At 28.4% G+C, this 19,217-nt stretch overlaps 3 protein-coding genes across 10 annotated transcripts in view; 2 read left to right on the top strand and 1 right to left on the bottom strand.

Annotated features, from left to right (window-relative positions):
- The window catches only part of LOC126777625 (multiple C2 and transmembrane domain-containing protein-like), a 79,878-nt gene extending 76,728 nt beyond the window's left edge, over positions 1 to 3,150 (top strand). For 2 of the 5 annotated variants that reach the window (XM_050500719.1, XM_050500720.1), the window contains 7 exons: positions 127 to 272; positions 412 to 468; positions 1,130 to 1,206; positions 1,704 to 1,810; positions 2,097 to 2,206; positions 2,413 to 2,510; positions 2,625 to 3,150. In XM_050500719.1, the coding sequence (XP_050356676.1) occupies positions 127 to 272; positions 412 to 468; positions 1,130 to 1,206; positions 1,704 to 1,810; positions 2,097 to 2,206; positions 2,413 to 2,510; positions 2,625 to 2,702 (673 nt within the window). In that variant the 3' untranslated portion in view covers positions 2,703 to 3,150. Of the gene's footprint in view, positions 1 to 126; positions 273 to 411; positions 480 to 1,129; positions 1,207 to 1,703; positions 1,811 to 2,096; positions 2,207 to 2,412; positions 2,511 to 2,624 lie in introns of those variants that run through there. The other 3 variants (XM_050500721.1, XM_050500722.1, XR_007670070.1) reach the window with 2 other exon arrangements.
- A 2,449-nt stretch (positions 3,151 to 5,599) lies between these two features.
- Positions 5,600 to 15,263, top strand: LOC126777702 (receptor expression-enhancing protein 5). Of its 4 annotated transcripts, XM_050500852.1 has the most exons (6): positions 5,600 to 5,844; positions 5,916 to 6,148; positions 10,683 to 10,806; positions 11,504 to 11,608; positions 13,494 to 13,529; positions 14,416 to 15,263. In XM_050500852.1, exons 1-4 carry the CDS (start codon positions 5,715 to 5,717, stop codon positions 11,596 to 11,598), a joined length of 582 nt encoding a protein of 193 aa, XP_050356809.1. In that variant the 5' UTR covers positions 5,600 to 5,714; the 3' UTR covers positions 11,599 to 11,608; positions 13,494 to 13,529; positions 14,416 to 15,263. The 4 variants fall into 4 exon arrangements, with proteins under 4 accessions (XP_050356809.1, XP_050356811.1, XP_050356808.1 ...); XM_050500854.1 differs by lacking the exon at positions 11,504 to 11,608; XM_050500851.1 differs by lacking the exon at positions 13,494 to 13,529.
- Positions 15,264 to 16,352: 1,089 nt separating this feature from the next.
- Positions 16,353 to 17,998, bottom strand: LOC126777713 (probable 28S ribosomal protein S16, mitochondrial). Its single transcript, XM_050500867.1, has 3 exons — positions 17,772 to 17,998; positions 17,421 to 17,580; positions 16,353 to 16,532 (listed from the first exon to the last, which is right to left on the bottom strand). Exons 1-3 carry the CDS (start codon positions 17,886 to 17,888, stop codon positions 16,411 to 16,413), a joined length of 399 nt encoding a protein of 132 aa, XP_050356824.1. The 5' UTR covers positions 17,889 to 17,998; the 3' UTR covers positions 16,353 to 16,410.
- Positions 17,999 to 19,217: the final 1,219 nt, after the last annotated feature.

Genomic DNA, 19,217 nt, shown 5'->3' with positions numbered 1-19,217 from the left:
ACCGTAGAAAAATCGTTACAATTTAAATATTCGTCCATATTACATTTACAAATTATGTATTTTATTTTTTTAATATTGTTTTTATTTGTTACAAATATGCTGGCAGTTAATATATTTCTCTTCCAGAGATTGTTTCGAATGGGAATCCAGGATTCGATCGTTCATAGGTCTGTTAGCGTGGCTAGCGTTTTGTTACAACTATCAAATGTGGATGTTACCATTTTTATTATTAATATTTTTTGCGAGAAACTGGCTTATTTATAGACTTACGGGTAAGATATAACGTTTATTTTTAACACTTTATTATTCATTTCTTATCTGCGTTCTAATTAGTATTATTAATTATATTATATTGATTCCGTAGTTACCCTTTCAATATAATTTTTAGTTAAGCTGTTTTTTATTTTATAGTTCCATTAAAACGTTACCGATGTAATCCTTGGGCGTGTCTGAAAGAATTATTTTGTAGTAAGTTAAAGGTGATTGTTGTTACGTCTTGCATGATTGGCTTTCATTGAAATGATAGCGAATTAAACAACGTGTTAATATTTCTTAATGTAACGCTTGTAATAATGCTGTAAAATGTAAGCTTATGTTTTCCGTTTTGATTGATTCGTAATTTAGGTGTCGATATTAAAAACGATGAATGCGTTTGAGTTCTGAAATCATTTTGACAGATGTCAATGTTTTTAATAACAGCTTAGTCCATATGTCAACGCTGCTTATATCATCAATATATTATCTGTTTTGCTTCTTCATACTATATCATCCAGAAGTTAGTAAGAGAAATGAAATGATTATAATTTATTTATTTTTTAATATGAGTGGCAACATTATGTTATGTCAACATGACATTTTATTATGTGTGTGATGTTAAGCAATAATGTTTGATGATCACTTTACATTATAAACTGGTAAGAAATAAAATTAATATGGCGAACAGTTGGTACTGTCACTGTCAACCTCTTACATTTTTTTTTTAATATGACATTACAGATAACAGTAACAGTACTGTTTACAGATAACACAGATAACATATATATAAATAAATAAAAACAGTCCAATATGTGACTGGTTTTGGCCAATAGTTTTTTTATAATGATGAATGAATGTAATGAATGAATTACAGGTGGTAATCCTTTGCTCTTACCTGTGGATGATGATGATCTACTAGCTGAGGAAGATGACGAGGAGGAAGTAGACAAGGTAACAAAAATACAATTTATTATAAAATTCAACGATATAGTGTTTTATATTATAAATAAATTAACGAATCAACTAAATAAATATCTTTTTTAGAGTATAGGTGGACGAGCATATGGGCCACCTGGTGGTAAGTGGTCACCAACGCCCATAGACATTCGCATTGTAAGAAATATTAACCATCGCATACATCGCCAATGCACCACCAACCTTGGGAACTAAGATGTTATGTCCCTTGTTCCTGTAATTACACTGGCTCACTCACCCTTCAAACCGGAACACAACAATACCAAGTATTGTTGTTTTGCGGATCGAATCTTGACAATATTCGAGTTTTTAATAAATTTAAAGTAAATCTAGTCGTGTGTGATCTAAAAATTGTTCTTTCTTAAACCAACTTTATTGCAGTTTATTTTTAATTTGTAAGATATTAGAGAATAATGTGGGAACTCATACATTTCTAAATTCTTAATGAACTTTTATTTATTTTTTTATAACAGGAGGAAAAGAAATCTCTTAAAGAAAGATTGCAAGCTATACAAGAAGTAACACAAACAGTACAAAACGCGATCGGTTATGTCGCTTCTTTAGGAGAAGCTGTTAAAAAGTAAGAAATTGAACTTAACTATCTTAAATACATTAGCAACTTTAGTACTTCACTATAAACCCGAGACTTATGTAAAATAAACAAACATATCACATTATTCTCGAGTTTTTTTTTTTTTAAATATATAAGCTAGCGCTTTACTGTTATCACACCTGATGGAAAGTGATGATACAGTCTAAGATGGAGCGCGATGAAGATGCCCATTCACTCTAGACTTAAATAGATGATATATCCTGTATGTTCCTTAATTTTTATTATGCATTATTAACTAATATATTTTTTCCAGTCTTATGAACTTTACAGTGCCATATCTTAGTTATATAGCTATAATTATGCTAATGGGAGCCATGTTCGTTTTATATTTGATACCGTTGAGGTATCTTCTTATGGCGTGGGGTGAGTTCACAATCATTATGAATGTAATTCACAGCATATTATTAAACAAAATTATCTAAGTTTTAGAAAAGGTTTATAACAGGATTAATTAATAAATTATATATTGGCAAATGTTAAATGAGTCCCATGTTGGGCGCCAGCTTTTATTATTTGATCACATGAATTTATAACTTCGAACACTAAAAGTAATAAAAAATACTTTTTAGGTATTAACAAATTTACAAGAAAAATCCTACGTCCTCACACGATACCTAATAATGAAGTAATTGACTTATTGTCGAGGGTACCAGATGATGAAACATTGGTAAGATTGAATTTATTTATTTACAATTAAAAATGTAAAGCTTATAGTTGTTGTAATTTACTTTCTATTAAATATATTGACATAACTCTAATTTCTCTCAATTTTAAATTTTAGTTGGATATCAGAGAACTCAAGCCCCAGCCGCCGGGTGACAACAGACGAGACGCCCGAAAGAAGCACAAAGCAGCGTAACAAAAATTGTAAAAAAAATTTTTATTTTTTATTGTAAAAAATAAATAAACAGTCACGTTTTTAAAGTGGCAACATTGTTGTTGTAAAAATGATAATATTTTTATTGAGTTGGATGTAAGTGCATCACAAATCACAACGTAAATGAAAGTAAAATTGTGTTAAATTGAATGTTGCCATATACTAAAAATAATACCATTTTAGTAACTTTTATATTATTACTTTTTAAAAATCAATATTAATTTAAAATAGATCTGAAATGTTTCGTATGTTGCAAATCTTGACGATATAATGTAATTAATTGTACCTGTTTTAGCGTCCATTAGAAATTTGTTTATTAAAATCAAAATGCACTATATTATACTGTAAGTATGGATTTCGAAATAAGTTTATATTGCTTATGCAAGGTGCTGACTGTTATAAAGTAAGCCGTTGGAAGTTAGTTACATATAATATTATTAACGATTATTCTAAAAAAATTTAACAAGTTACAGAAAATATTACGAAAACCGATCACTTTATCAATTTTAAAAGTTAATGCATAAAAGCTATTATTGTATATAACCACGTTTTTTATACACTAAGTGTTATTCATTCACTAATGGTTTTTAAAACTTTGCCCACTTCACTTTTTTAACGTATTTATAAAATTATTTAATAAATATAATATTATTTCACATTATATATAAGAAATGTAAAAAAATTTTGCTATGTATTCTGTGATTTGAAAATCTTAGTTTATGGTTGTACGGAAGTAATCATTTTTTGATGAAATAATGTTGAGTTATTTTATAACAATAATGATTGTGAATATGGTCCAAGACCAGATATAGACCGTATCTAGATTCTTCCATTTTTTGTTATATTCATAGTCTTAGATCCGAGATAGGTTCCGCTAGTTAACTTTATTAGATTATAAAATAGTTTAATATAACAATTCGAATATTATATTACAAATCGTTGCATTTAAAATGAGAATGTAAATAATTAAAACTGTAACGTGTAGGTAGAATTTTTAAAATGTACCATTTTTTTGTAAGAAGTGTTATATTTTTTGTTAGTGTTGATATTTATAAAATATTATTAATGATGTACGGTAACATTTTCATTAGAAAAAAACCGCAATAGAATAAGACTGAGACCAATCTCATGAGAACTTAGAAATCATTAAAATACAAATAATACAATATGAATTAAATTATTTATAATTATAATACCTACTTATCTAAATTCAAATATTTCAATCTTTAGCCTACTTCTATGTAAGCTGTTTAAAGCTTATTTATAATAGCGAGATTCTTGTTAGATTTGTTTAAAGTTTATAATATCTTTTTTAAAAGAAAATATTACAAAATCGTATATGATTTTTACACGATGTCATTAAAATATATTTAACTTAATGGTATTGGTCGCTTAAATAAGAAAAATACTGACAGTATCTGGAAATAAGTCGGTAGAATTTTCAGACTACATAATTTCTACTAAATATTTGTAATAAAATCTTTACTTCCTTCTAGAATTGCTTTTTGTGCAAGTAATATTTTCCATCAACATATATCTAGTCATGCCTTTTAACTTTTTGAACTGAAATTTAAAAAAACATTATTTTACGCTATTAGCACAATTGTGAGCACTATATTCACTAAAAGCGCACATCATGCACATTTAAAATAAAATATTTATTAGCTAAATCTTATTGTGATATAGATAAAAAAAATTATAATATTTAATTTAAAATAACTTTGTTTTATGTTTAAGCATTTCAACTTTAAGTACATTTTTGTTATTTATCGTTGAGTATATATAGTCTTCCAATAAGGAGGCAACATTAGCGGAGTTGTTTTTATTTTGGTTGAAATAATATTTATCAATATTGTTTTGATACAATATATTAGATGTCAATTTAAAAAAAAAAGTATAAATTATAATTGATTAATTTAAGTTTGTATAAAATTATTGGTTAACTCTCTTTTATTTAAATGTATTAAAATGAAAAATATTTTCGCTACCTAATTTACATTCGCTACATAAAAAATTTAGCTATATTTATTTAATAGTCTTGTCATTTCTTAAATTTGTGTCTCAACTTTACGATTATAGTAAATATTTCTTAATAAACAATTAATTGTAATAATATTAAATTTCCTAATCAAACAATTTTATAAGTTTTCCTTCCATTTAAGACAAACGGTGATGATCAATGTTAACGCTTTTCATATTTTAAGAAAATTAAAAATTATTATTATCTTAACTGTGATTTATTTAAATTAACCCATATTTACATATTAACGACACACCTTGCAGTAGGTGATGATTTAAGGAGAGAGGAAGTAGAGATAAAATCGATGTCTAATCTATAGAATTGTCTCTATTGAAAGATTTGACCGTACGTACCGATATTGTAAAGATGTCGATATTTAAAACGATATCTTGAATATGTTTAGCTTAGATCATAGATATAGGGGACAGTTTATTTATTGGCAAAATAGAAATATGTATTTTTTATATTCTAATTCCTAACGTGTAAATCTGATGTATAAAGTGATTTCGAACGTTTTCCACCATTGCTCCAATTGCAGAAAAGTATGTAGCGTCTTATAAGAATCATAAATAAAAAATAAGGTGCAATGGTACTTTTTATTGTTTTGAATTGACATCGTCGAATTATTAACAAAAATGTAACGTATGATAAAGGAATGAGTCATAAATACATTTTTCATAAAATAATATGCATTTCTGCTTATTTTCATCAGCTCAAGTTAATTTTTGCCATTATATTTTGTATGGTTAAACTAAATTTTAATTATAAAAAACGTCACAGCACAAAAAAATAAGATTAAAAATAGTAGTAATTACCGTGTTTACGCTAGCAATACACAAGCAGATCCGCCATTGTCATAATAGGCTGTAGCACATTCTGTCATTTCATTGACCATTGTCAATGAGTCGTGGCCGTGAGACTTGCTGAAGTGCCAAATACATTTCCATACATCCCAGGCTTATCCCGAAACCAAAATGAGTGCTAAATTGCAAGAATACAAAGTCACTATAGAGCGCAGCTTAATGGACAAGAGCAAACCTTGGACGAAATATTTCGAGATAGCCGAGCAAAAAACCGGCGTGAACAGAGTATATATATTTGTCGGTGAGTTTCATTTTATCCAATTGCGTTTATTTATATCCTTAGCGATTATTTCAACGTTTATTCTGTCGCAGGCTTGGTCGCGTTCACCGGTTTATATTTAGTGTTCGGATTCGGCGCGGAATTGATATGCAATTCTATAGGATTCGTGTATCCCGCATACATGTCGATGAAGGCACTGGAATCACCCATGAAAGATGACGATACTAAGTGGCTAACATATTGGGTAGTGTACGCTTGCTTCTCCATCGTCGAATATTTCTCGGATTTCATTGTTGGCTGGTTCCCGCTCTACTGGTTGATTAAGGTTAGTTTAACATATGTTTTAAATTAACAATTTAGTTACGAATTACATTCTTCGAAACTTCAATATATCCTTTTTTATAAATGATCTATTTAATTATATTTTGTTTAGATTAATATCTATATTTCAATTGGGAATTAGCATAATATTTCCTTTATAAAGGCCTTCAAAGTTAAATAAATGTATAGTAATATAACATTAGACTTAGTAAAAAGTAATTAGTTGTAAGAAATCACAAAACCCATGGGAGGTGGAGATTATTTATTCTGTCGTACTTGATTACATTTAATCTTTATATTCTTATTATATTCTATCTTTGAATGAGTCATGATTGTAGACATATAGTTCTGTAAAAAAAAGTGACATATAATGGAATCTGATATTGATCAGGTTATTTTATTCCTAATGATGAAATTTTAACTGTAATCCAAGTATCTAACTGTTGATCAAAAAATAATATTTTAAGTCATACAATTGATATATCTTACATTATCTTATATTGCATTTGATATATCTTAATTTGATAAGTCTAATGGTATACTTATCTAAGGTAGCATGGCAACAATTTGCAATTGATAATGATTGTATGAAATTAATTTCTATCAAATGATAAAATTCAATAATCTGATCGTTTTTCTGATATATAAAAAATAGAATTAAAAAAAATGTTTTGGTGTATAACAAAGTATGGATTGTGATATTTTTATTAATTAAAATATAATAGTTTTCAATATTTACATTATATTTTCGTACTCTTAATAATCAGCTTTATCTGTAATAGCTTATCTATGCATACTTATGCCTATAGACTGCATGATAAAATAAAAAAATATTAATGAATGAAATATGCTAAACTGATGTTAGATTTGAAAGGGCCTCTTTAGTTACACCTTTTATTGAAAAAGGTTATTAGCTGTAATGTTTTATCTGAAACAGGGTGGGGCAGTTAATAAATAGGTGTGCAAATGTATTGTTGCAGAGTAACCTTGTACATAACACACAGTTTACATATTTATTTTGATAAATATAAATGCAATTTTTTTACAATTTAATTAAATTTAACAATTACAAGGTATACCTAAATACAAAATGCTTGCAATAATAGTAGTATGCTAACAATAGTTTGCTAATTGAGTGATATTATCATGGTTACAATTTGAAAAGATAATGCATACCTACACCTATGGGACACTTATCGTCTTATAAAAGTATCCCGTAATTTGTAAAGGTAAAATCACAAATCCATAAATCACATGCACCACTGTAATAGTGACTGTGTGTGTAGTAGTTAGTGGCAAAAACAGCATTGATTATTTCTCAAATAAAAAAAGCAAAAATTTCAACATCATTACAACTAATAAACAGCAAAAATTGTATAATATTACTTAACTACTAAACTAAATATGCATATATACTAATAATTTAACCTCATTAAATTATTAGTATATATGTATATTCTGTAAGTAATGTAATGACATATAAGTATACAATGATGTAAACATAAAAATTATCCTTCATTATGTATTTGCATTGTACAATTAAATATATAATAAAGAACACTATTCTATACTATATAAAACAATTCACATCAAACAAGTCTCTGACTAGATTTATCTTTTATCTTCAGTGCTTACGTAAGACTGTTTTAGGTAATTCAATCTTAAATTAGTACATACGGTGTACATAACAAAAATTTTTTAAATGTAATATAAATGAATATTTATATGAAAAAATGCGTAATAGCTCACCTCATTTTGGTAACTAGCTTGTTATGTAACAACTTGCTTCCGTGAAAATTACAAATTTTAGTTACAAAAAATTTAAGTCTCTCACTGTTGTGCAAAGGCTACCTCCTCTTAAGAACAAACCGTACCATACCGTAACAGCCTGTGAATGTACCACTGCTGGGCTAAAGGCCTTTTTTAAGGAGAAGGTTTGGAGCTTATTCCACCATGCTGCTCCAGTGTGGGTTGGTGGAATACACATGTGGCAGAATTTCAGTGAAATTAGACACATGCAGGTTTCCTCACGATGTTTTCCTTCACCGTAAAGCATGAGATGAACTATAATCATTCGTTAAGTACATGAAAATTCATTGGTGCTTGCCTGGGTTTGAACCCTTCAAACCCTTGAAGGGCATCTCAGCTTAAGAACAAAGTTTTTCAGTAACCAACCAAGCAGCTCCAAATGTAGATTCATGGTTAAACAAGATGTAAAATTATCCATGTGTATCATATCTGTATATATTTATAAACATGATATAAATTACATGACTTACCCAGATTGAAGCCAGTGATTATCTATTTCGTTTGCTATACAAAAGATCATAACCATTACCGTACCATTATGTATAAAAGTTAAACTAAAAAAAATTTGCATCAGAAACATTACACGTAGAAACAAAATCAACGTTGAGATTATATTCTTGTAAAGCTTAAAGAAGTTTTCTTTTAAAAATACTTTATGTATTTTAAAATAGTAGACAGACAGCAAAGTGAGCTGTCTAATTAAAATATCATTTAGCATTACATAGCCATTGTGTTATTGAAATTTAGTTCAGGGACATTTGTAAAACAACCTTACTTACTAATTATACACAAAGATGTAACTCACTTTGGTTTTTAAATAATAATCGCTTTCGAATGACGAAACTAATCTATTTTTAATTACATTCTATTACTGATAAAGATATTGTAATAATCAAACTACAATATTAAAAAGTCTTGATCAATTTAATAATAAAATTTCCATGATGGCCCAGTGGCTAGGACATTTTAATCATTGATTGTGGTTTCAAACTTGGGCAAGCAGCACTGAGTTTTCATGTGTACAATCTATGTTTATAATCATGACAAGCTCCAAGCCTACTCAAAAGGAGATGAGGCCTTTGTGTACAAGTTGTCGAGTTATATGTTGAATAATATTTATCAATGGTACATTAATATCATCTTATAATTATTCTTTACAAAAACTGGTTTCATTGTTATTTAAACATAATGAAAACTGGTAGTAGATTATAGTTTTACAGAGCTAGGCTAGGAAAAGATTAAATAAAAAAACCGAGCGTGGTTACAATGATAGACATATTCTTTTTTTTAGAGAGAGTGACACTAAAGAGGTTTTGCATTATTAAGTTCGGACTATGTTCATATTTTCAACAAAACATTAATGTGTTTGTTAAAGATAAACATACATACATGTATAATTTAAGATATAGTATATAAGAGTTATTTATAGAAGTAATGTTTGTATTCCCTTATCACTGCACTGTATAATGTGACATTGTTTTTTTTTTTTTATCTGGATAATACCTGACTTATTATTGTTTCATCTAAATTTTTATTTTGTTTTATTTATATACAATTATTAATATCCTTTACGGTTTTTCTAAGGGTTGTAATGTGAAATGGTATAGATTGTAACTTTATTTTATAAACCATTTATAATATTTAACATACAAAAGAATTATTCAATATTGTTGGTAGTTCCTGAAATTAAATCGTTCAACCATAAAAACCTTATAAAGGCAATCCGTAATAGAGACCCCAGTATGGACAGACTGGCCGAATACCATCCAGACCAGCCTATGAGTCCAGAATCCCACTAAGATCAATTGACAACACAAGAAAAACAGCTAACATACAACAAAAACGCAAACTGCAAAACTTAAATGCTGCCTGGAAATGAAAACATGCCAACCAACAAAATACCAAACTAATAAGTAATGAAAAGATACACCAAAGGAACAGACAACACGATTACAATAAAAAAAACATAAATATCTGTTGCTTCTTTTATATGGTATTACAGAAAGTATGTCATGTCAAAACCGCTGAATAGATTAAAATGAAAGTATTGATAGTAGGGTGGCCTTTTTATAAGGGCAATTTTTTTTTTTATTTGATTTGAAAGAAAACAAATACTATTTTTTAAAGTACGCCTAGCGAACATTGAAGGTATTTTATATATATATCACTTACTATCAGCTAAACAAGTGCAAGAGTGGGGATGGTATAAAAAACTTCTCCATAAAATATACATATTTATATATATGTGCCAATTTTAATGGTGACCAGCTAAACTGTTCAAGTTGATTAATCTCATACAGATATCATAAAGCAAACATCATGCATTAAATGGTTTCAGAAATGAAAATTGTTTGTTTTGTTGTATAAAAGAAGTTAATTTTTATATTATTTTTAAACCTATGAATCGTAACTTACAAAAAATTACCTACAGTAACAGCCTGTGAATGTCCCACTGCTGGGCTAAGGGCTCCTCTCCCGTTTTGAGGAGAAGGTTTTGTAGCTTATTCCAAAAATTAGCTAACAATGTTAAAAATATAATAATAATTGACTCAGCTATTAGGAGCTCAGTTTTTAAAACATACTTAATTTTCATAGTATTAATTTAGAGACAACCATGTACTTTGTTATTTTACTAGGCATATGTACTCATCATGCATTTCTTATAAACGAAGACTTATTATTATAAAATAATTAACTTCTTATTAAATATAAATATATAAAATTTTCAGTGCATCTTCATAATCTGGTGCTACCTACCAACGGACTACAACGGTTCACTCATCATATATCACCGTCTCATCCGTCCCTATTACCAGAAGCACCATGGACGTATTGATGACCTCGCAGGTTCAGGTAACTAATGAACAAATCATTTATTAAATATGTATACTCTATTGGAATCACTATTTAATAATGACCAGACTGGCAAGCTTGTCTGGGTAGACACCACCCACTCATCAGATATTCTACCGCTAAAAAGCAGTACTTGGTGTTCCGGTTTGAAGGGTGAGTGAGCCAGTGTAATTACAGGCACAAGGGACATAAAATCTTAGGTCCCAAAGTTTGCGGTGCATTGGCAATGTAAGTGATGGTTAACATTTCTTACAGTGCCAATGTCTATGGGCGTTGGTGACCACTTACCATCAGGTGGCCCATATGCTCCTCCGCCTTCCTATTCTATAAAAAAAGAATGTCTAAGATGTATGAAGAAATAAAACTTTTTTTTTTAAGTAAAGTGTCATGGAGGGAATAATTCATTTCTTAATATTAGTATGTTTGTAAAAATTCAGTTTATGCAATGGATGAATGGTTTAAAGCCTTTGGTATTTTTGGGAGTATATATTTTTTTATATAGCTGAAATCTTTAGTTTTATATAACTTATGGGCTTACAACTACACAGGTTATATGGTTGGGATAATGGTTCAAATTGAAAAAAAAGGTGTATTATAAAGTTTTATTATAGGTTTCTACATTAACTTGAGACGCAAATATAATGTAAATTAATGAGTAAACTCCAATTCCATCCACTTTTGAATTTTTATTTTCTAGATATCGTGGAAAAGTTGGTTAAGGATGCCAACAAGCATATTGATAAAACATTTAAGGCTCTCAACAAAAAAATGTCTGAGCTGCATAAAGATTAAGATTTGTCAGGTAGGTATTAGAAACTTAGGGTGATATAGGAGGCTTAATTGGGCTGATGGCTTTGCATCTGTTAGTGATATCATAACCACTTGAATAATGTCTTGCTCACGCTTCACATTTATATATCCTTATAAATCTGATATTCAATCTATGACTATCTAGTTGTTTTGTAGATCCTCAAATGGGCTTACAATATATACAAAGTACAGTCAGATAAATAAGATTTCTAGTGACGTCATTAATTTCCTAGCTTTGTACAATATTTACTAATTTTGTATATTGGTTGCAACATTTAGACTCGATCAATAATAAATGCAATATTATATATATATATAGCTTTTACGAAATTTACAATTTCATACACATTTTTTTTTAATATGACTTAAGAAACAGCTACACATACTAACTAATTTTATTTTAATAAATTTGCCTAATGAATCCACATGTAATTGATCCCATATATATTCAAAGATCTAACTAAATATTAAATTTCGACTGTCAACTTTCAAATTATTCTATTTCAGTGTGAAATTGATACTTTGCTACTCATATATTGTTTAATTCCGATTTTAAATGTGAAAAAAATTGGAGCGTAAATAAGTTTTTATCGCGGTTATATTTCATAGGAAGATAAAAAATACAAACTGGTTGATAAAAGTCACTTTAGTATATTTTAGATATTTTTCTTACCTCCCATTCCTCATATATTCTACCACTAAGCAGCTATACTTAGTATTTTTACAGGCACAAAGGACATTTTAGTTCCCTATATGACTCGCTATGTAAGAGGGATAGTTAATATTTCTTACAGCGCCACTGTCTATGGGCTGTGGTGACCACTTACCGTGACTTATTTTTATTGCATGTGTGCAACATGTCTACATATTTTATAAAAAAATCAAAATATTCAACAATAAATCAAAAGTGGATGAGTATTAATGTTGCTCTAATAAAAATTACAAATTCAAATTAAAAAACAAAACACCGGTTCGGAATAGAAAATACTCGACCTGAGAAAAACCGGCGAAAAAAACTAAGCTGGTTTTTTTTGACAGATTGAATAAATTTTCCCTAAGATCGAATTTAACTAAAATATGTATAACATGTATAATTACTAAATTAATTTGAAATATTTCTAGTATTAAACGAGTTTTTTTCATTAGTTCAAGAAAGATAAATAATAGTAATCATTTATTTTTAATTGGATTATGTAAAGGACCCCTTTTTGCAAGTTCAAGTTTTCGTCTCGAAGCTTAGCCAATAGTTACTTGAAGCCGCAAGAATAATTAAAGTTTATAATGGCTAAGCTTAACTATAATAAAGTTTCGTGTTTGTTTAAGTAATGCTGTTAGCTTATTATTTTAAATAAAGAACCTTTTTCTTCAATGAAGAACTTTTTTTTTAAACGAAAAATAAAAAATACTTTTTTTTTTTATTGAACAGTAAATATCAATGAATTGGTGCAAGGTGTGAATATGAAGATAAATAGCTCATTGAAAAGATTGTCAAAATGATTTCATTTTTTAATTGATGTATGTTTTTTTATCTGTTACTTCCTTTAGTTATTATACTATATCCAATTGTACATTTATCGTATTATTGAATTCAGTTTACACCATTGTTCATATTCTTAAAAAAAATCCATATTCTAGATTTTGCTACATATTATACAGCCGTGTATTTTTTTTTATTTGGGTTTAATTCTTTATATTTTTTTTTCAATTATTATTATAAGTAGTTTTTAGATATCACAACCTCATTATTATTTTTAATGTACATATTTATTATTTGTTTTCATTATTCAATGTCCAAGATTTATTTCCTGTTTATTATTTTGTCCTTTCAAACACCTTTAACGTTGTGCATGATCTTAATAAGCAATCCATGATTATAGGTAAACAAGAATAAAGCTGTAAACACATAGATATATGTAAGTAAAACCACTTTGACTGGTATCTAATGTATTAGTTCTGTGCTTTATAATTGGCCAAAATAAAAAATAAATAAACGCTTCTTACATAAAATAAATATATCAAGTATTATTATTGTCAATGCTTTCTTGTGACTCATTGTTCTATTTAAAAAAAGTTGTCTAATTAATATTATAAATTGATATGTACATAATAAATTATCAGCTATGGCTTGTTATAAAAAGAATTAATATGTACATAAACATATATAAACTTAACTGTATAACGTTTTGTGTAATTTTCTCGTCCGTTTGCCTTTTCCTGCCCTTTTCCATTGTATCGTTTGCATAGTAACATTACTAAGCTTTATATCGTATATTATGTTTATATGATTAAATTGTAACATTATATGTATCTGGCACAAAATATTAAATTTCTAAAGATGAAGTATTTGAAGGAAAGTCTTTGATATTTTAGTAGTTTTTTTTTTATAGAAAAGCAAAACTATGCATTAGTTATAACAATAAATAGTACATAGTTGTGCTATTTATATATAACTTTTGTAATTTCTTTTTTCAGTGTTGCCCGTAGAGATTAATTTTAAGCCATTGCACTAAATCCTGGTTTTTCTAGATTTCCTTATATCTTATTGGTATTTTTTGCCAGATACCAGAAATATTTAAAAATGCGTTTTTTATATTTTATTTAACAATATCTCTTAAATTTACTTATATCATTTTTCATATTTACATTTTTTTTTTCTACCTTAAAAAGAATGTATTTTTAACATTTACATAATGAGTACATTCATTAAAAAAAAAACATTCTCTGTTGTTAAATGCATTTAAAAAGATGTAAAATAAAAAGTTTTATATCTGTGGTTAAAATTCGAAATTATACTTTCAGCTTCCCGTTTGGTAGCGGATGCAGTTAGAAAGAACACATAAATCCCCAGTGCATATTTCAAAACATGGGGAGCGAAAAGTACAAAATATAATTGCATCTGCTTTTGTACACGCTTCGACGCACAATCATCGGCTATTAAAAAAAGAAAAAACAAGACAAAATATATTTTTGAAAATCAATTACAAAATTGTATAATTTAAAAACAATGGGCAAATATTAATTATTAAGAACTGATTATTAACTGGGTTTTGGCGTTAAATATTTGCGAATGACATATTATTTAGTTAAGTGGTTTTGTATGATCGTGACGGTTTTTTATTAGTTTAAAAATTGTAGTATAATCTGTTGTTTCAAATACGACAAAAATGTCGAGGTTTCGATTTTCTTGTGATTAGGTAAGTAAGACTTCACTAGCCTTATTTTATTTTATCCCTATTCTTAAGTTACCCGTCGAACAATGAATTTCCTGATTTTTGTAAATTCCTTTTTTTTTTTTTGAATATTTTGCTCAAAGAATGTTAGTATTTGTCTGTTGTTAAGTTTGCATTATAAAAAAAAAATGTTGGTACGTTTATAGAATTTATATTTTTAATATTCACACTATTAATGACGCCATTTTGTAACCGTCACTTGATGCATTTAAATTTAGAATTGCACTTTTTTTTTGTAAATTAAAAACTAAATTGCTAGTTTTAACTTGGATACATTCTTTATCATGTAAGTCTATTATAATATATTTTGGCTCATTATATAAATCCACGTTAGTGTGCCTTCAAGGTTTGGCTGCCAATTTTAAATGTATTTAAATTATGCCATTTTTTCACGTATTAAAAGGAATTCATTGTAAATGTTTTATTTTTTTATCGAACACACAAGATTACAGTACACAGTACAATGTTGTGATCAATACGTCTTAGAAGGAAAACGATCAAATATCGAAATATCTATATAGCACAACGTACAATGAGTCCCTCCCTCGTCCGTCCCTTATACAAAAGCCCGTTGACGAAATAAGAATATTTTGCTTGATGGCAATTAAGAAGAATCGATTTACTTTTCAATGCCATGGATAATAGAGACTTAAAAGATAAAAGGGGGAAAATACTCCTATAAATACTTATAATATATAGATTTTCTAGAAACTTGGAGATATCAAAAGGATTCTGAATTCAAAATCATAAGTGGGAACCTCGTTGGTTTTCTATTTATTGTTGCCAGACACAAAATAACCATATTCTCATTATTTAGTTTTCACAATACTTCTACTAAATGTGTTGTATATTATACTAGAATAATAGGAGGTTTATACGAAGTTGTTTTGAATCGGAACTTTGGAAGTAAAAGTACATAGGTAAATTAATATATAGTGTTTTATTTCATTTTAGATAAATATATCATAACAGCCTGTGAATGTCCCACTGCTGGGCTAAAGCCCAGCAGTGGGACATTCAGACAGGCCTCCTCTACCTTTTTGAGGAGAAGGTTTGGAGCTTATTCCACCACGCTGCTCCAGTGCGGGTTGGTGGAATACACATGTGGCAGAATTTCAGTGAAATTAGACACATGCAGGTTTCCTTACTTTCTCCTATGTTTTCTATCACGTAAAGCACGAGATGAATTATAATCACAAATTAAGCGCATGAAAATGCAGTGGTGCTTGCCCGTGTTGGAACCCACTCTCATCGGTTAAGATTCACTCGTTCTTACCATTGGACCATCACGGCTTTAAGGATAAATATATATTAACAATGAACTGTTTGAAATAATATATAACACAAAACAATAGATGTCTCCAAGAACTGCTAGAAACTACACTATATATATAGTTGGCATTTAAGAAATGGCATGGCAATTGGGAAATATGTAAAAATAAGGTTTGTTCATTGTTAATCCTTCAATTGGAATAGACTAATTTTTTTAGAAAAAAAAAAATGAAAGAAAGTTATTCATTTAACATTATATTTCCTAATAAAAACTATTTATGGGTGATTTAGCTTATGCGTCTTTACTCTCTGCAGCTTTTTCGGCTTCCTTTGCTTGATTCTCTCTCTCAGTTGCTCGTTTTCTCCATGCAGTCATGTATGATCGGGGGTGAATGGGGAAGAAACCTGCTAAACCTGGAGAAGGACCAATTATTGATGACAATACATTATAAAACTGAGTGAATCACATTTTTTTCTGATGATATTGTAATTGTCATGAATTTTGAATATTTAATACATATTACTCTATTGGTTTATGAGGTGAACACCAGGGATAGTCCCAGTAGATATGATTCTCTCCGTCATCTTCAACAATTATCGTCAAATAGCCAATTTGCATTAAACCTTAATGAATTATACATCTATAACTTCTTCATTAATTATTCTGTTCATTGGTAAAAATCTATTAGGTAGATTTTGAGTTCATTGCATTCAAATAGACAAACAGACGGGGTGGAGAGCTTTGTTATATAATATGTACCAAAAACAGTAGGTCTGCATATGAAACACAGTGGTTTACAAAATCAAGAAAAGTATTTCCTCCAATTACTACACACGAAAAGGTAAGGTACATAATACATATAATATTTAAAGTTGCTAAGCACATTAACAATGTAGTACAAAATAATGAAAAAAATATTAATGATATTTTAACTATTTTTTTTTATATCCATTATTTATAAAAAAAAGTTATCAATCGTGCATCATAATTATTATATAATACCTAGTCTTAGTTTTATTAATTAATTTCATTGAGTGTTATTAACATTTTTAGGAATTGCTAAGGATGAAACTATTATAATTAAAAACTATCTACAATTTTTTTTTTGTATTTTTATATGAACTTCTGTGGAAGCTTCTTCTTATTAAATAAATAAATAATATTGACTGTTTTGATTCAGACTGGTGTCCTCTTCACTGGGCTGTAGCTAACTTTGAATTAAACTAAGCTTTAACTTATTATAATAGATCAGTACAAATGTTTCTACTGACCAAAAAAAACTATTTAGGTGTAAAATATACCTAATAATTCTGCAACTGGAGGTGTGACGTGAGCGCCATGACCGAGCCAATACTTTATTCTTTCCAAGTTCAGGGCGACCAGTTTTTCATTATCCATATTAGGCATTGGATCATATGAGCCCAACTGTTCAATAACAGGTAGTTTATTCGGTCGTCTTCTCTGGAAAAAAAATATCGATAATGACAAACTTGTTCGTTAGAGGATTACAAAAGTCAAACCATAATAATTTTGAAACAATCTTTTTAAATAAACATTGAGTATTAGTCTGTTATATATTTTCCACTTCCTTTTTGCTTTACTTTAGAAATAACTAATATTTAATATTCATTTGCTCTAACAAAAATACATACTTGAGTTACAGAGATGTGAAAAAAAGGCCTATTCGTGCAACCATGTCGAAGTAATCGGATTGATTTTGCCGCTTTGGCAAAATATCGTCCTGTTCCACTTGCTGGTGGTAGAGGCATTTTCAGATAGGAACAAGAATAATCATTAGCATTAAATAACCTAAAATAAAAAATTGTTCCGATTTTGGATCAATTTCAGTAATTAAAACGTCACTGTCAAATTTGACATTTCGAGTGTTTATAGTTACTAGATAAAATATAACCCGTCCATGGCAGTCTGGTAAAAACACGCAGAGATTGACGCTGATAAAAGCTTTTAATATTATATTAAATATTATCTGTCCGTGTGAATTATTACATTTAACTATTAAATTGTTTGAATCAAACTGCCTTTTTTAACACAAACGCTCAACATCGAAAAATCCTTATTTATTAATTAGCTGTACACAAATATGCTTTTGGCCATTAATATTATTCCTATATTTAATTTTGGCGAATGAATGATTAATATTAGTTAAAATTGTAACTATACTTATGACAGTTTATATTAAATATCACTGATTAGAAAAGTGTTTCTACCTATTAATTTTACAATCCAGATTGTTTTCTTTAACAAATAAAGAAGTTGAAGCAAAGAACTAAACTTTCTGAAAGCGTGTGTTGTAGCATAATAAACGTCACTAATGAAGTTATTTTTAAGTAAAACATAAACCTATCATAGTCGCGTGACCCAGTTCCATTAACATGTTTATAATTTACTTCGACTATAATATTTAGATTTATTTACAAAAAATAATTAGCCTTGTGTTCTAATTTCAATCCTGGTCAATGGAAATGTAAAAAAAAAATAATGAAATTAATTGAGTGCTGTTTTATTTCAGTCTTATTTCTTGCAGGACATGGTTTTATGTAAATTATAATCTATTTTAAACAAGTAATAATTTTTGTTACAAAATATTGACATCGCTCTAAAATTTTTATATAACATACAATTTGAATTAATTAAATTTAAACAATTATAACCATTTTTTATCTAAAAATAACTTGATTATGTGTAAGAAATACGAAAAAAATATATAGCTTTAGTCACACTTTATTAAATCCTATAAGCCGTATGAAACAGAAATGAGAAATTTATTTTATATCCGGGAAGTCGTCTTCGTAGATATTGTAATAATTTCCTTGTCTGACTGTTTATTCTTTAATATAGCTATAACGTTCTTATTTTTTGTATATATTTTTTTTATAGAATAGAAAGGTGGGCGGGCATATGGGCCACCTGATGGTAAATGGTCACCAACGCCCATAGATATTGGCATTGTAATAAAATGTTAACCATCGCTTACATCACCAATGCGCCAACAACCTTGGGAATTAAGATGTTATGTTCCTTGTGCCTGTCATCACTCACCATTCAAACCGGTATACAACAATACCAAGTACTGCTGT

The sequence above is a fragment of the Nymphalis io genome, chromosome 23, assembly GCF_905147045.1.
Source record: "Nymphalis io chromosome 23, ilAglIoxx1.1, whole genome shotgun sequence".
In the NCBI taxonomy this organism is placed as follows: Eukaryota; Metazoa; Arthropoda; class Insecta; order Lepidoptera; family Nymphalidae; genus Nymphalis; species Nymphalis io.
Note: the sequence above shows the minus strand (reverse complement) of the source record. Positions and strands in the feature narration are given on the sequence as shown.

What these genes read in the sequence shown, in the direction of transcription:
- LOC126777702 (XM_050500851.1), top strand. Translation starts at nt 5,715, where the DNA reads ATGAGTGCTAAATTGCAAGAATACAAAGTCACTATAGAGCGCAGCTTA. An exon ending in CAGAGTATATATATTTGTCG is followed by an intron (nt 5,845 to 5,915) that starts GTGAGTTTCATT and finishes ATTCTGTCGCAG; the next exon opens with GCTTGGTCGCGTTCACCGGT. An exon ending in TGATGACCTCGCAGGTTCAG is followed by an intron (nt 10,807 to 11,503) that starts GTAACTAATGAA and finishes TTTATTTTCTAG; the next exon opens with ATATCGTGGAAAAGTTGGTT.
- LOC126777713 (XM_050500867.1), bottom strand. Translation starts at nt 17,888, where the DNA reads ATGCCTCTACCACCAGCAAGTGGAACAGGACGATATTTTGCCAAAGCG. An exon ending in TTCACATCTCTGTAACTCAA is followed by an intron (nt 17,581 to 17,771) that starts GTATGTATTTTT and finishes TTTTTTTTCCAG; the next exon opens with AGAAGACGACCGAATAAACT. An exon ending in TCCAGTTGCAGAATTATTAG is followed by an intron (nt 16,533 to 17,420) that starts GTATATTTTACA and finishes GTCCTTCTCCAG; the next exon opens with GTTTAGCAGGTTTCTTCCCC.